Source organism: Pan paniscus, chromosome 9 (genome assembly GCF_029289425.2).
Source record: "Pan paniscus chromosome 9, NHGRI_mPanPan1-v2.0_pri, whole genome shotgun sequence".
NCBI classification, from domain to species: domain Eukaryota; kingdom Metazoa; phylum Chordata; class Mammalia; order Primates; family Hominidae; genus Pan; species Pan paniscus.
In genome coordinates, this window is record NC_073258.2 from 73832739 (window position 1) to 73849098 (window position 16360).

Genomic DNA, 16360 nt, shown 5'->3' on the forward strand with positions numbered 1-16360 from the left:
AGAAAACTATTTTTGAGAATGTAGACTTAAATACTTGCATTAGAAGAGGTGAGACATCGTGGTATGAGAATTTCACTTCATATTTTTAGTTTGAAACTAACAAACACAGTCTAGTTTGGCATACTATGGAAATAATAGGTCATCTGGCCTAAATGAAGACTCTGTGTGCCTGATACCTACTACTGCTACTACTGGGGATGGCGGGAGGTTTCGTGGAGTTAGGGTACCAGTCGGTGATACCATGCATGGGGTCTGGAAATGGAAAATACATGAAATACCCCTCAGAAAACCTCTGAGACTTGTCTCAAAATAATTACTCCTGTTCCACCAAGGCTCTGAAAAACTGGCTTCATCTAGAGTGCAGAGAAACAAACAACAGGAATAACTCTTCTACCACAGGCCAGTGTTTCTTAGAGTAGGTGAGGGCTTGCCAACACTACTTGGCCAGCACCCTAAGATAGTGGTTTAGACATGACCCTGAATTCAAAGAGAAAAATGACTATTCATTGTACACCCTGCCCTCCTCACTATGGTGGCTGTCAATTAGACTGTGAACAGGAATGAAGTGGAGGTGGGGTTACTGGGGTTTCTCCAGCCCAGGCAGATGGCAAGCCTGTTCTGATTCAGATCACTTCCATGGGGCTGTACCAAAAACATGCTCATATTCTCTATGCTTGCCTACGCTGCCTCTCCCTTCACCCCACAACCAGTGAAGCACTTCCTCAAAACCTCTGGAGTTCTAAGGGGGTGTTAGAAAACCATTAGTTTAGTTTAAACCTAAACCAGTGCAGGGATTCCTTGTATTGGGTCCCTGAAAGATGCTTGCCCAGAATCTTCTTACACACTTATAGGGCTGCACTATGTCTCAGGAGTGCTTATTCTGTCTTTGGGAAGATCTGACTATTAGAAAGTATTTCCCAATACTAAACTCACATCTCCTTCTTTCCTACCTTCATCTTTTGGTTCAAATTCTACCTCCTGAAGTTGCATGGCGTAAGTCTGTGCTATCCCCTTTTCTCTGACTAATCAAATACTATTCATCTGCCAGCATTCATCTTAAGTCTTCTTCTGTGTTACACCCGCAACAATCCCTCCCAGAGTGATTTCTGTGGCCTCTGGGTTCTTCAACTATACTTAATGCACCACTCCTCAGCAGTTATGCTTTACCATCTTAGTGATTTTTGGCATTCTTTATGCCTTTCTAACAAGAACGTAATCTTTTAATGGCTGGATGGTGTCAGTCTTTTATAAATGTCTACCTCCATACCCCTTCACCACGTTGCTGCTGAGTAGATAAAAGTGTGTGCACAGGTCCTCCATAAACTGGCCCTAACCACAACAAGTTTACTTACTTTCTACCACATTTCCTCACAAAAATCCTCCACTCTAATCATATCCAGCTACCAAATTATACCCTGTGTCTTCCTCCTTTGCTAATACTTTCTTGTTTCCTATCCCAACCTCTCCCTATCCAGAGCAGGGAGTATTAGCCTCAGGCATAAGAACTCTAAACACTACACAAAATGTACATTTTTGTGCGTGGGAGAGAATGTTTCACAGCTTTCATACAACCCTCAAAGGTCCCATGACTCCACAAAAAATTAAAATCCACTATTATAAATTTTTCCCATCTCTGCTTAACCAAATCTTCCCTATTCTTAAAAGCCCAGCTCATGCCCCTGGATCCAGGGAACCTTCCATATGGGGGAGATTTCCTAAGCTCTGAAAAAAAAAAAAAATATATATATATATATGAATATATGTCTCCATAGATATCAATATATAAGGAGATATATATATCTAAATTGATATATATACATCATTTTTTCTACCATTAATCTCTGTGGTTTATTATGTACCTTGTAGAAACTTTAAAATTAGTATCTTCATTGTGACTTAAATCTTTTGTATTTAATGTTTCATGACTGTAAACTTTACAGCATCTTTTTGTTATATGTACTGCCTTCCACAGAGCAGGTACTCAACAAATACTACTGTGGACACGAATGAAGACGGTGAATCACCTTCATCTCAGTGTGTGTAGAAACTCAGTTTTAAAGATGTATATCACAGCTGTGACAGTGTCATTAGACCTGGGCAAAATGCCACAATTAGCTGCCACCTTACCTCTGCTTTACGAATATTTTCTCTAGCTTCATCTATTTTCTGTTCTAGCTCTGCTCGGCTTTGTTCTGATACAGCAGCTCCATGACACTCCAGATCATTTAGAACCTATTAAAGAAAATGGGACAATAATGATGACTGTTTTTTACTTTTCATCTTCCTTAAGTGATTAAAGTATTTACATAATTCAAAAGGCTTTAGTGACTAGTAGCCATAATTTTTTTCATTTATTTATTTTTTGAACATTTTGAAATAATTATAGACTTACTAGTAACAAACTTACTACAGACAGTCCCTTCAGTGGGGAAGCCAGGACCAGCCACTATCTGATTGCCGCCACATGAGAGACCCCAAGGGAAACTGCTAAGCTGAGACCATTCAATACTCAGATTAGTGAGAGATAATGTAAAAACCCTCTTGTTCTATGGCATTAAGTTTGAGGTGGTTTGTTAAGCAACATTACATAAGTGGAACATTGAATTTGAGACACCTGTGAGATAGTGAAAAGAAGATGTCAAAACAGGCAAGAGATTATATGGATACACAGTAGTAGCAAGGCCCAATGTTGAAGATATTAATTTATGATTTGGTGGTAAAGTAAAACCATGGAAGTGACTGAGAATGCTTATATGAGGGTAAAGAATAAGAAAACAAGATAGCCAAGTATAGGAATCTGAGAAACTGAATATTTCATTGTGGGATGGAGAAAGAGGAACCTATGAAAAAATCTAGGTATGGCCAGAAAGGCAGAAGGAAAGCCAGGACAATGTTGAATCGTGGATGACTAGAGAAGATAACATTTTAAGACATGGAATTGTTAATTGTGATGAAATTGTTGACAGATTAAGAAAAATGAGAAATCAAAGTGTCCACTTGGAAGCTTGCAACACAGACATCATTGGCGATTTTGGTAAGCTTAGACAGGGGAAGGAAAGGACAGGAAAGCTCAAATGTAATGGGCTAAAAAGTAAGTGGGAGGTGAGATTCTATAGATAATAAGCATAGGCAATTCTTTTAAGAAGCAGGATGTGAAGGCAAAGAATGAGACGGATATAGGTATCAATAAATGAAACAAAAAAAGTACTATACTCCAAATAATTTCTTTCTGCTTAGAGTTTAGTCTTCGAGATATATTTTCTTTCTTTCTTTCTTTTTTTTTTTTTGGAGACAGGGTCTTTCTCTGTCACCCAGTCTGGAGTGCAGAGGCATGATCTTACCTCAATGTAACCTCCACCTCCCGGGCTCAAGCAATTCTCCCCAACCTTAGCCTCCCGAATAGGTGGGAAGATAGGTGTGCGCCCCCATGCCCGACTAATTTTTGAATTTTTTGTAGAGACCGGGATTTTTGCCATGTTGCCCAGGCTGGTCTCAAACTCCTGGTTCAAGCAATCCACTTGCCTCAGCCTCCCAAAGTTCTGGGATTACAGGCGTGAGCCACTGCGCCCAGCCAAACATATATTTTCATGAAATCTATAATTGTGTCTTTCTTTTTTCTTTTTATTGAGACAGAGTCTCGCTGTCGCCCAGGCTGGAGTGCAGTGGCGTGATCTCAGCTCACTGCAAGCTCCGCCTCCCAGGTTCATGCCATTCTCCTGCCTCAACCTCCCGAGTAGCTGGGACTACAGGTGCCCGCCACGACACTCGGCTAATTTTTTGTATTTTTAGTAGAGATGGGGTTTCACCATAACACATGTTAGCCAGGATGGTCTCGATCTCCTGACCTCGTGATCCACCCACCTCGGCCTCCCAAAGTGCTGGGATTACAGGCGTGAGCCACCGCGCCCGGCTATAATTATGTCTTTTAAAAAATATGTCTTGAGGGATGAAAACTTATATTAATTCAACATATGTCTCTTCCCCTGCCCATAATACACTATCACAGGTTTTCTTTGGTAATTTTATGGTAAACAGGTAAATTAATGTATTGCTGATGGAGGGCTTAAGGAAATTCCAACATGAGTAGATAGCTGACAGCACACTGCTGAGTGTTGAGAAAGTACAGAAAAAACACATATAATGCTTGAGCAAAGGAGTTTGAGACCAGCCTGGGAAACATGGCAAGACCCTATCTCTACAAAAAATCTAAAAAAATTTAGCCAGGCATAGTGGCATGTGCCTGTGGTCCCAGCTACTTGGGAGGCTGAAGTGGGAGAACTGCTTCAGCCCAGGAGGTTGAAGCTGCAGTAAGCCATGTTCACACCACTGCCCTTCAACCTGGGTGACAGAGCAAGCCTCTTGTCTCAAATAAAACAAAACACATATAGGATATTTTTCACATTAATAAAACTCAGTTCCTTAAACTATTTGACATTTGGCTTAAGGTGAATGTAACTAGGACTTTCTCTTACACTTACCCGTTGTTGGTGAACAATGTTTTTATGCTCACGTGCCACACGTGTGGCCCATTTTCGAGCTTCCTTATTTAGACTGTGCTCCTCTGTGGTCCCAGTTTCTGATTCTAACTGTCGGCTCTACAATACAAGAGAGAACAGAGATAAAAATATTGCTATCCTTATTGCAACCACTACTTCTTTGTAGATGGATCAGAAGGCCTTCACTTAATCAGCACTCAAAACATGAGGCATGCTCCACTACTGCTGGAAGCAATGTCTTAACGTCACAGAAAGTTACCAGAAGAGTAAGATCAGCATAAAACCATTAAAGACCATAAGCTTTTTGTCTTACACTGCTGAACACAAAAGCATCATCTCTAATACTGCAGACTTATCTTTTTGGGTGTGATGGACTTATCTTTCCGAGTGGGAAGGAAGCTAGCTAAGGTAAGCAAAGAAGAAAATGTATTCATGCCAACCTACTATGGTGATAAAATCATTGCATAAATAAAAATGGAAACAACTTAATAGTTTAAATGTGAGTAAAGAATCATTAAAGAGAAGTAAGAACAAAACAATATAATAACAGCAACACAATCTTGCACCCCTCCCCCTGCCCCAAGGCAGACGTAACTCGTTAGAGGTTCACCATCAACTTGCCACCAAACCTCAAAAGCCAGCTTTTGCTCTTTCTCCAGGCTTCATATGAAAGATAAGGGTGCTAGATCAAATGATCACCAAGGGTTTCTTCTAGCTCTAAAATGCTATGATTCTGATTTACAAAGAACAAACCACAAAATCTAAATAAAAATAGTAATAGCTAACTTCTATTGTGCAAGGTACTATGGAAAGTGCTTCATGTAACTTTTTTTTTTAACAACTTGATGATGTGGGTCCCACATCATTTTATAGAAAAGAAAACAGAGGCTTAGAGAGGTTAATTTTTCCTGGATGTCCTAGATGTTAAATGTTACAACCTTAATTGACTGATTCCAGAATCAGAGCTATTAAACACAAAACTATTTTAATTCTCTCTAAATTCTTAAAGACCCAAGAAAAACAAACTTTATTGAGATAATTAGGAATTTTTTTAAAAAATATAAATTACCCAAAGAGGCTTTTAATATAGAAAGCAGCAAAATTGTAGAATGAAAAGAATTTTAGAAATTCTGATCACGGCTCACTGCAGCCTCAACCTCCGGGCTCAAGTGACTCTCCCACTTCAGCCTCCTGAGTAGCTGGAACTACAGGTGTGTGTCACCATACTCAGCTAATTTTTTTTTTTTTCCTTCTAGAGATAAGGTCTCACTATGTTGCCCAGGCAACACAGGAGTTCAACATCTTGAACTCCTTGGCTCAAGTAATCCTCCCACCCTGGCCTTCCAAAGTGTTCAAATTACAGGGATGAGCCAATACACCTGGCCTAGTAATTCTTTTGCAAGGTCTCATAGCTCAAAATTAATAGAGTAAGTAGAAATTGATAAACTGGATTTTAAAAATTAATATTTTTGTTGGGGGAATTGTGATGAGGCAGGGTTTAAAAATTTTTGTTCTATACAGACATTTCAGCTAGATTATAACAATGACAAATAAATTGAAATAGAGCAAAATAATCAATATTCAAACTTAACCATCTTTACATTCATATTTTACATTCTAATTCATTTTTGGGGTTATCAGAAGTTTGGGAATGAACTTTATTATTATATTTTGCTTTGCAAATGAATCTGGGCATTCAAACTTACATCTGTTCTCAAAGTCAGGAATATTAAAGTGTTAAACTCTGGACACAGATACAAATGAAATATACAAAAGTCAGAGGAATGTGATCTGTAAAAGTAGAAAGATAAATTCTGAAGAGTCCAAGAATGGGTTTTTGAGTCAGAAAGACTTAGTTTGAATCCATTGTATGACATTTTATGGCACTACTAGCTTTATGATCTTGGGCATGTTAATTATCTGAGTCGTAGCTACATCTGAAAACTAGTGAAAATGTCACCTATCTCCATAGGGTTGGTAGGTTATAATGAGGTCATATTTTAAACATTCTGGTATAGGATCTACATAATATCTTAGGCATCCAGTAATGGTAACTGTTAATGTTAAAGACCCAATTGAAAATTACTTGAAACAAAAATTTTCTTATTACTGTTCATAAGAAAATCCAGATAATTCCTAGGTTCTTAATAGCCTAAACAATGAATCCAAAACGAAGATTGAAGATATATTGAAAGATTAAGGCAGATCTCAAAGAGAATGAATTTGTAGGGAGTAGCTAGATGAGAAAGGAGGCAACTGATAGAGACATTTAATTTTTGTTACTGACCAGCATTTTAGGAATAGGTAAAGGGGTTTAAATTGTGTGCTGGCTGCAGATGGGCCATAACCCAATTTGCCTTACAGAATTTATACCTTCTTATTGAGTATTCACTGTGCTCAAGATAGAGCTTTTCCCTTATTTTTTATGTGTCTACTAAGACTTGGGAGTCCAATGATCAGGATAGGTAACTAATGCCACTGATTGGAAGATGTGGCTTTGAGATCCTTTGGGTAGGGAATGACACAAAACTAAAACTCAAATTAATTTATCCTTTTCATGAATTCTGAAATCAAGCCATGGAATACATGTGGAAGCTCCTGAGACACAGGTCTTGAAAACTGAGAATTTCATACAAGGTGAATACAGCCCAGGCTATTAAACAATACACAGAGAAATGTTCCAATACCACCTTCACTATCAAAGATCAATATAAATCAGGATCTAGTATAGATAATTATGTTTTTGTGTTTTTGTTTGTTTTGTTTTTTGTTTTTTGAGAGAGTCTCACTCTGTTGGCCAGGCTGGAGTGCAGTGGCATGTTCTCAGCTCAGTGCAACCTCCGCCTCCTGGGTTCAAGTGATCCTCCTGCCTCAGCCTCCCAGGTAGCTGGGACTACAGGCATGTGCCACCATGCCCAACTAATTTTTTGTATTTTTAGTAGAGACGGGGTTTCACCATGTTGGCCAGGATGGTCTCGATCTCTTGACCTCGTGATCCACCCGCCTCGGCCTCCCAAAGTGCTTGGATTACAGGTGTGAGCCACCGTGCGTGGCTGGTAATTTTTTTTTTAAGACAGTGTTATTAGCAGTGGTCGATTCTAACAAAGAAACCGTAATGACTGCTTCTTTTTAAAATGCTGGCAAATTTATTTTTATTTTTATTTTTAATTTTTTGAGACAGAGTTTCGCTCTGTCACCCAGACTGGAGTGCAGTGGCATGATTTTAGCTCACTGCAACCTCTGCTTCTCGGGTTCAAGAGATTCTCATTCCTCAGCCTCCGGAGTAACTGGGATTACAGGGCATGTACCACCATGCCCAGCTAACTTTTTGTATTTTTAGTAGAGATGGGGGTTTTGCTATGTTGGCCAGGCTGGTCTCGAACTCCTGTCCTCAAGTGATCCACCTGTTCTTGGCCTCCCAAAGTGCTGGGATTACAAGCATGAGCCTCCACGCCTGGCCTAGATCATTCTTTTAACATTTTTCTTTTTGGAAGACAGGGTCTCACTCTATTGCCCAGGCTGGAGTGCAGTGGTGCAATCATGGCTCACTGCAGCCTTGACCTCCCAAGCTCAAGCAATCCTCCCACCTCAGCATCCCAAGTAGCTGAGACCACAGCATATGCCATCACACGCAGATAATTTTTTTGATTTTTAGTAGAGATGAGATCTCACTATGTTGCCTAGGCCATCTCAAACTCCTGGCCTCAAATGATCCTCCTGCCTTGACCTCCCAAAGTGCTGGGATTAGAGGCATGAGCCACTATGCCCAGCCCAATATTTTTCCTTTATCTTTTAAAAATGTATTTGATACAAAAATTAGCTAGGCGTGCTGGCGCCGGAGGTTGCAGTGAGCCAAGATCGTGGCACTGCACTCCAGCCTAGGCTACCGAGGGAGACTCTGTCTCCAAAAAAAAAAAAGAAAAAAAAAATCTCTAGTCCCTTTAGAATAAAATATTACAATAAAGTCTTTTCAACATTCATAAAGTTATTAAATAACTTTGAAGAACTAAATTAAGGAAATCAGCATTCCAATATTCTTGATATATTAGTCTTTAAGTCATCTTAACTATTTTGTCCTTAGATGCTCTCTCAAGATATGATTTTGTTTTATTTTAAGGTTAATACAAAGGCATAGAAGGCTCAGATATCTGAGCAGAGTGAGCAGCGATAGAAAAGCTGACTTCACAGAAGAAAACAATCAGTTTTTTAACTCTGTAACTAAAATATAACCATTTCAAGGAGAGAAAAAGAGATGGTCACGTATGATGAATGAAAATCACTAACAGTAAAATACTAGCATTCCAACCCATTTCAAAAAAAGATAGTGTTGGGGTTGTTAGGCCAATGGCATAACATTCTAGTTAACCCTCATTCAGGGAATTTGTACTACTTACATTTTTCAGTTTACTGAGAGACAAGAAATATATTGGGGCTGGGCACAGTAGCTCACACTTACAATCCCAGTGTTCTGGTAGGCCAAGGCAGAAAAACTGCTTGAGGCCAGGAGTTTGAGACCAGCCTGGGCAACATAGCTAGACCCCAGCTCTTAAAAAAAATTAGCACATACCTGTAGTCCTATCTATGGGAGGCTGAGGCAGGAGGATTGTTTGAGCCCAAGAGATCAAGGCTGCCAGGAGCTATGATTGTGCCCTCCAGCCTGGGTGACAGAGCTTCTCAAAAAATATATATTAATATATTGAATTAAATATTGGATCCATCTTATTCTTTATGAAGTATATTAATATATGGTTAATTATTTCAATAAAGTTATTAATTATTTATCCTCAAAAGGACTTCTTCAAGTAAAAAGCATCTGGATCTCTGTATTCCAACTACACATGTTTGTACAGGTTCACAATCCCACAATTCTGAAATTCAAAATGCTCTGAAAAAGAATAAGTATTTTTTGGTAAGTTTGGAGCCAAAACTCACTTGAGTCAAAATGTGATTTGAACTAATAAGAGGTTATTTATAGTTTTTTCTTTCATACATACATATATGAATGAAAATATTCATATGTTTCACTGCAAAAATACTATGTTTGGTCACAGGTGCTTCCCCATACATTGCTCAGGGTTTTATGCAATGTATGGTATATGGGTCACTTTTCTAAAATCTGGAAAATTCTGAATTTTGACATGTATTTGGCCCAAGGCTTTTGGAAAGAGACTGTAGACTTTTAAGTCACATATTTCAAATATGCCACACACCTTCAAGAGGAGTGGAACAGTGCCTCTTAAGAGACATAATTTAACTTATTCTGACTATGCTGGGATAGCAGAACCTTCACTTGGAAAGAAGTGGGAACTCATCTAGATAATTGCTGAGTGTGCCTGGTCTCTCAGGAGAGCACACTGGAGAAGAACTGGTGTGGACTGAGCCTTGGGACAATTCTGGAAAACTCTGGACACCTGGGGAAAAGGAATATACCCATTAAGGCTGGGGTGAAGAAATGATGAGAACTCTGAAAGGAGCTATTCTTTTGTCTTGGATTAAGAGTACCAAAGGCAAACCTTAGCAAAAAATATGTCCCTGAGTAATGACATGAAAGTAAAACAAAAATGGCATAAAAACCTTGTGTCTAACACTTTTGAGAACATACCTAGAGGCATGGTTAGATGGAACAGCCTTATAAAGAGTATGCCTTTATTTTGGTAGCTCTCATAGAGATTTTGCTTTAAGAGCTATAATCACAAGCTAGATAGGGGAACTTTCAGGCTCCTATTGTCAGCACATAACTAATGTGTCTATGCAAAGATCTAGTTACTCTGGATGGTTAGACAAGGAACCAGATCAGGAGAAAGGTGACTAAACCAGTAGAGGGCCCATCACATAGATAGTGGACTTTTTACAAAAAGCCTTTTGTGAAACGCTGAAGAAATTAGGACAACCATTACGAACACTTAACTGTCAGTATTGCTAATTCTAAAATGCAACACTCATGTCTTTAGTCAAAGCCTCTCATTTTTGGATACTGTGCCAAGCGTGTGTAAGAGGATGGTACCTATTTACTCAACAGGAGGACATCCCACAAATTCTATCACAGCCTTTTTCACATTTATGAGACAACGCTATATGCAATACAAAATTTCTACAAGCAGAAAGAGCCACCCATAACAAAGAGAATTTTCAGGTACATTTCCTGCACAGTATATTAACCCCATGTAGACTTTTATAGACAAGGGAAATTTTTGCCAAATTTTTTTTTAATAGATGCATAAATCACTCCCCTTATGTAAAACTTTAATGTGTAAAAATCCTCAACTACAGCAAGTGGACATTTTACTTACTATAATTGTTAATCTATAGAAGGCAGAATTAAATATCAGAAATAGCATCTAGAATAACAGGGAAAGATCATACATCAGAAATTTAGTGTCAGCTTTTTACTGTCATGGTCTGTGAAGATCTTGTTATTTGCTGTTCAAAGAAGGTAAAGGGGAAAGTGTATTCTCATCCCGACTGGGAAACCTGAGGAAGTCTCCATGTTTTTCCTGCCTGTATAGATCATACTTATCTAAGTTTTGTGGACATGCATGTTTCCCATATTATTTCCCATCCCAGCTTCGCTTTGTCCTTTTTCACAGGATGTGAGAAAATGCCCCTAATGGCACTCATCACTAGTTCTGGTAATGAAAGGATAGGTCACTGAGATGTACGTAGGGCAGAGATGTTGAAAAGTACAAGTCATGTACTTAAAATTATTCCAAACAGATTGCCTTTCAGATGTACAAACTGCCAAGAAGGCCGTTGATGAGATCCTCTTTGTGGAATAAGTAGGAGAACAAAAGTCCCAAGGGACTTTTAGTGATCAATCCAATAAGGGAGTTGAGAGCTAGGGATCATGACTGCAAAAGTATTGCAAGTATTTCAAGATTTGTAATGTCTTCTATATTTGATATTTGGTATTTCCTGTAGCAATTAGGGGGGAAATACTAAAAAAAAAAAAAAAAAAAGAAAAGAAAGAAATATGCTTGCCTTGTGGATTTTTGTTTTGTTTTGTTTTGTTTTGTTTTGTTTGAGACAGAGTCTCACCCTGCCACCCAGGCTGGAGTGCAGTGGCGCGATCTCGGCTCACTGCAAGCCCCGCCTCCCAGGTTCACGCCATTCTCCTGCCTCAGCCTCCCGAGTAGCTGGGACTACAGGTGCCCGCCACCACGCCCGGCTAATTTTTTGTATTTTTAGTAGAGACAGGGTTTCACCATGTTAGCCAGGATGGTCTCAATCTCCTGACCTCATGATCCGCCCATCTCAGCTCTCAGCCTCCCAAAGTGCTGGGATTACAGGTGTGAGCCACCACGCCCGGCTGTCCTGTGGAAAGATTTTAAGAAGTCAGTTAACATCTATTCTGACTCAATGTGCCAGGCATTGAGTCAAATGCTTAGTATCCTATTTAATTTTCAAACAAATAAGGTATAGTTGTCCTTCCATATCTGTGGGTTCTGTATCTGTGGATTCAACCAACCGTGGATCAAAAATATTTTTTAGAAAGAGTAAAAAAAAAAAAAAAGGATAGTTGTGTCTGTACTGAACATGTACAGACTTTTTTTCCTTGTCTTATTTCCTAAACAATGTAATAGGACCATTATTAGCATAGCATTTACATTGTATTAGGGATTATAATCTAGTGATGATTTACAACATATGAAGGATGTGCACAGGTTATATGCAAATATTACATCATTTTATATAGGGGACTTGAACATCTGTGAATTCTGGTACACAAAGAGGTTCCTAGAATCAATCCCCCATGGAAACCAAGGGACAACTGTTGTCATTTTACACATGAGGAAGCTGAATCACAAAAGTTAAATATATGTAAATAAACTGCTAGTTTAGACACCCAAACCCATGTTTTCTCCATTGTACACCACCTGTATGAATCACTAACCCCAGTGTGATCCATGTGTCAGCTGAATGACTCTAACATTGAGATCCTAATAAATGTGTTTGTCAGTTCTCTCTCACAGAATATTCTTATTATAGACAGGAAGATTTAAAGGCACATTCCATATCCTCCTCAGAAAAATTCTGCATTAAAAAGTCATTTCAGCAAAAAAGATGTATTTTACTTTTTCTAGAAAGAGCTCTGGCTTTCTGGTATCATCTGAGAAATGATAATTGAAGATATAAAGAAAGAACACTTTAGAAATCAGTAACTCTCTTATGGAAATATAGATAAGAAAATCCTTCAGTATTAACCATGAGACAGCTATTAAGTTACTACATAAGAACAAAGCTTGCCATTGGTCACTGTCACTTGTAGTCATCTTTTGGTTAATATTAAAATTCTACCCAAAAAAGCCCTAATTAAATTACTATAATAATACTGTGACTATACATATTCAATTGGGTGTCTTGGACTTTTGTAGGGAAAACAGTGTAGTTTGAAATGGGTTATATTAAAAAGTTAAAAAAATTTTAAGACAGTTTATGAAAATCATCAGAAGAAAAGAGTTACATTTTATCACAGTGGTAACCTTAAAAGTCCTATAACTTTCCTAACTATATCTTACGTAAATTTAGATAAAATATTTGCTGAATTCTCTTGTCTGTAAGGCAAGGGCATATGCAAAGTATATGTAAGTGTCTGCTTAGTAAATGAAAAATAAATTTGTTAAACCCATAAGCAGTTCAAAATTCCTAATTCAAACTATAAAATTCAAAATAAAAGAACAATACTGTCCTGCCCCTGCAATGGATCTCATCCTATTACTATCTTACCTGAGTATATAGTTCTCCATTTACCATCATATATAAAACTCAAAAATAACACCTGGTTGCATCCCACTTTCATCACCAAATCTACTTGCTATTTCAGGTACAGTCATGTACTTTCAAACTTTTCTGGCTCTAATGCTTATTAGCTGAGTGACCTTGAGCAAAGCAAATTGCTTTTCTTTCTACTTTTTTTTTTTTTTTTTTTTTAAAGGCAGGGTCTTGCTCTGTCACCCAGGATGGAATGCAGTGGCGTGATCACGGCTCATTGCAACCTCCACCTCCCGGGCTCAAGTGATCCTCCCACTTCAGCTTCCTGAGTAGCAGGGACTACAGGTGTGTGCTACCATGCCCAGCTAGTTTTCTGTATTATTATTATTATTATTATTTTTTTAGAGAAAGGGTTTCGCCGTGTTGCCCAGGCTGGTCTCGAACTCCTGGGCTCAAGCAATGCACCCACCTTGGCCTTCCAAAGTGTTGGGATTACAGGCGTAAGCCTCTGCACCCAGCCAGATTTCTTAACTTTAGTTTCCTCAACTGTAAAAGAAGGATTAAAAATAGCACCTACAATATAGGGTTGTTGTGAAGATAAAATAAATTAATATAGGTAATGCCATTAGAAAAATGTCTAGCATGAAATAAATGTTCAATGAATGTCACCTATTATTTTTATTCTTTTCAATTTTTGTTTTCGCTTCCTGGCATGTTGTTTCTCCCTCTTTGCAGAGTAAACTGCAATTCATCTTCAAGATCTAATTCATAACAAGTAGACACAATCCAATAAAAAAATAGAAACAAGGTTTGAATAGACATTTTACCAAAGAAGATATATGAGTGGCTAATACACTCATGAAGATACTCAACATCATTAGTCATTAGGGAAATGCAAACCAGAACCACGATATACTATTTCACATCCACTAGGATGATTATAATCAGAGCCAGACAATAATAAATGTCTGGCTGAGGCAGGAAGGATCTTTTGAGCCCAGGAGTTCAAGGCCAGCCTAAGCAACATGGTGACATCCCCTCTCTACCAAAAATAAAAATAAAATAAAAAAAAATAAAATAAAAATCAGCTGTAGTCCCAGTTACTCGGGAAGCTGAGGTGGGAGGACTGCTCGAGCCCAGGAGGTTGAGGCTGCAGTGAGCCGTGATTATGCCATTGCACTTCAGTCTGGGTGACAGAGTAAGACCCTATCTTAAAAAAAAAAAAAAAAAAAAAAAAAAAAAAAGACTTTTTAAATGATTGAAGGTCTGGAATGATTTTTTAAAATCATAGGCATTTATCTTTTTCCATTATGAAAAAACTAATTGCTTCCCAAGTCCTGAACATTTCTTCTTAGAAGACAGAATAGCACAGCAGAAATAACATTACTATTGCAATCACAACAGTAACATGTCATTAATTTACCGTATGACTCTGGACAAGTCTCCCTTACTAGGCTACAGTTTCCCCTTTAATAAAGACAAGATTAGCTCTAAGGTTCTCTCCAGCACACCTGTTGAAGAAGATTAAGGTGCTTCACACAAGTTGAAAAATGAGTAGCTCAATTTCGTCACTATAAACAGGGAAGGAAATTCTTAATTTATAAGAGAAAACACAGCTGGTGCATCAGGGCCTCTTATACATGTATATACATAACTTTCATCCCAACACCAGGTCCCACCCTTCATTAACATGCAAACCCACACTTCCCATCCCTCCCGCCCTTGACCCACACCCCATATACCTCAGCTATGGTCATTCTCAGAGCACTGACAGGGGAGAGCTCAATATCCACCAGTTGGGCGGCTTTTAAACTCTGCCCAATAAAGATTGCACAAGGACAAAAAACATAGCATAGAGTTAGAAATTTAAGGCAAACAAGGACACAACACCTAAGAACATTTAGCACAGTGTTTAGAAACAAAAGATTTAGGGCTGCAGTTGGGCTGGGAAAAAGTGAGATGAGAGTCACTGTTATTCTGATTTTTTCTGTGGAAAATAGCAATGATAAAATAACATCAAATTAGTCATAATTTTAAGACAAGCTTGACACACTTGTCTATACCCTGTATCTTCTAATGCTCTGCTTCATCCCTCCCAGGCTTCAAAGAAGTCAAATCACAGGAGAATGTGAATAAGTCATTGGCAAAAGCTGATTTGATTTAAAAAAAAAGCACTACTATAAAGGGCAAAGGTTGTAATATAGAGGGAAATGCTGATTTCCTACATTTCTTTATATAGCTGCTAACAGAGCTACTTAAAGTATAAGAAAAGTAATGAAGATATCGCTGGCAAATGTGTTTCTATTAAACTGATACCATTAAACTCTGGAACTATATCATAAACTCCCTTGGTTCTGGTTCTAAATTTATCAAAATACTTTATGAATATAATTTGATTTTCCTTTTGGCTTGCCTACATTGACAGAATGTGCTAATAATGCCAATGCGTGCCTTCTCATTTTGCAGAAGTTAAATTTCAATTTTTATGTTACCAAATTAGCATTTTTGTTCTTTTTTAAAAATTTAAATAATGGCAAACATTTCCCATAAACTCAAGGATGATTACTGTATGCTTTTAAACAATTGCCAGTTGGGGCCGGACATCGTGGCTCACGTCCGTAATGCCAGCACTTTGGGAGACTAAAGTGGGTAGGTGGCTTGAACTCAGGAGTTCGAGACCAGCCTGGGCAACATGGTGAGACTCCCCCATCTCTATTGAAAATACAAAGAAAATAGCCAGGCACAGTGGTGCGTGCCTGTGGCCCCAGCTAATCGGGAGGCTGATGTGGGAGGATCACTTGAGCCCAGGAGAGGGGGGCTGTAGTGAGCTGAGATCACGCTACTGCCCTCCAGCCCCAGTGACAGAGTGAGACCCTGTCTCAAAAATAAAATAATAATAATAATAAATAAGTAAAAATAAAAACAAAAATTGCCAGTTGGAATCTACAGACAGAAAGTAGATTAATGATGTCAGGGGCTGAGGTGAGGAGTATAGGGAGAGTGACTGCTTAATGGGGTCAGGATTTCTTTTTAAAGTGATGAAATGTTGTGGAACTACCAAGTGATGACAGTGCACAGCACTGGAAATGTAGTAAGTGACAGTGAATCAATCTCACACTTTATGGCTAAAAATGGTAATTTTTGTGTTATGTGTA

The 16360-nt window shown here is 38.4% G+C and overlaps 1 protein-coding gene across 10 annotated transcripts in view; it reads right to left on the bottom strand.

The window, feature by feature from the left end:
• Positions 1-16360, bottom strand: part of FCHSD2 (FCH and double SH3 domains 2) — a 303655-nt gene that overhangs the window by 48523 nt on the left and 238772 nt on the right. For 7 of the 10 annotated variants that reach the window (XM_034933324.3, XM_063608661.1, XM_034933325.3 and 4 more), the window contains 3 exons: positions 14948-15019; positions 4479-4595; positions 2128-2232 (listed from right to left, as the gene is read on the bottom strand). In XM_034933324.3, the coding sequence (XP_034789215.1) occupies positions 2128-2232; positions 4479-4595; positions 14948-15019 (294 nt within the window). The remainder of the gene's footprint in view (positions 1-2127; positions 2233-4478; positions 4596-14947; positions 15020-16360) is intronic. The other 3 variants (XM_055093757.2, XM_003815662.5, XM_034933328.3) reach the window with 1 other exon arrangement.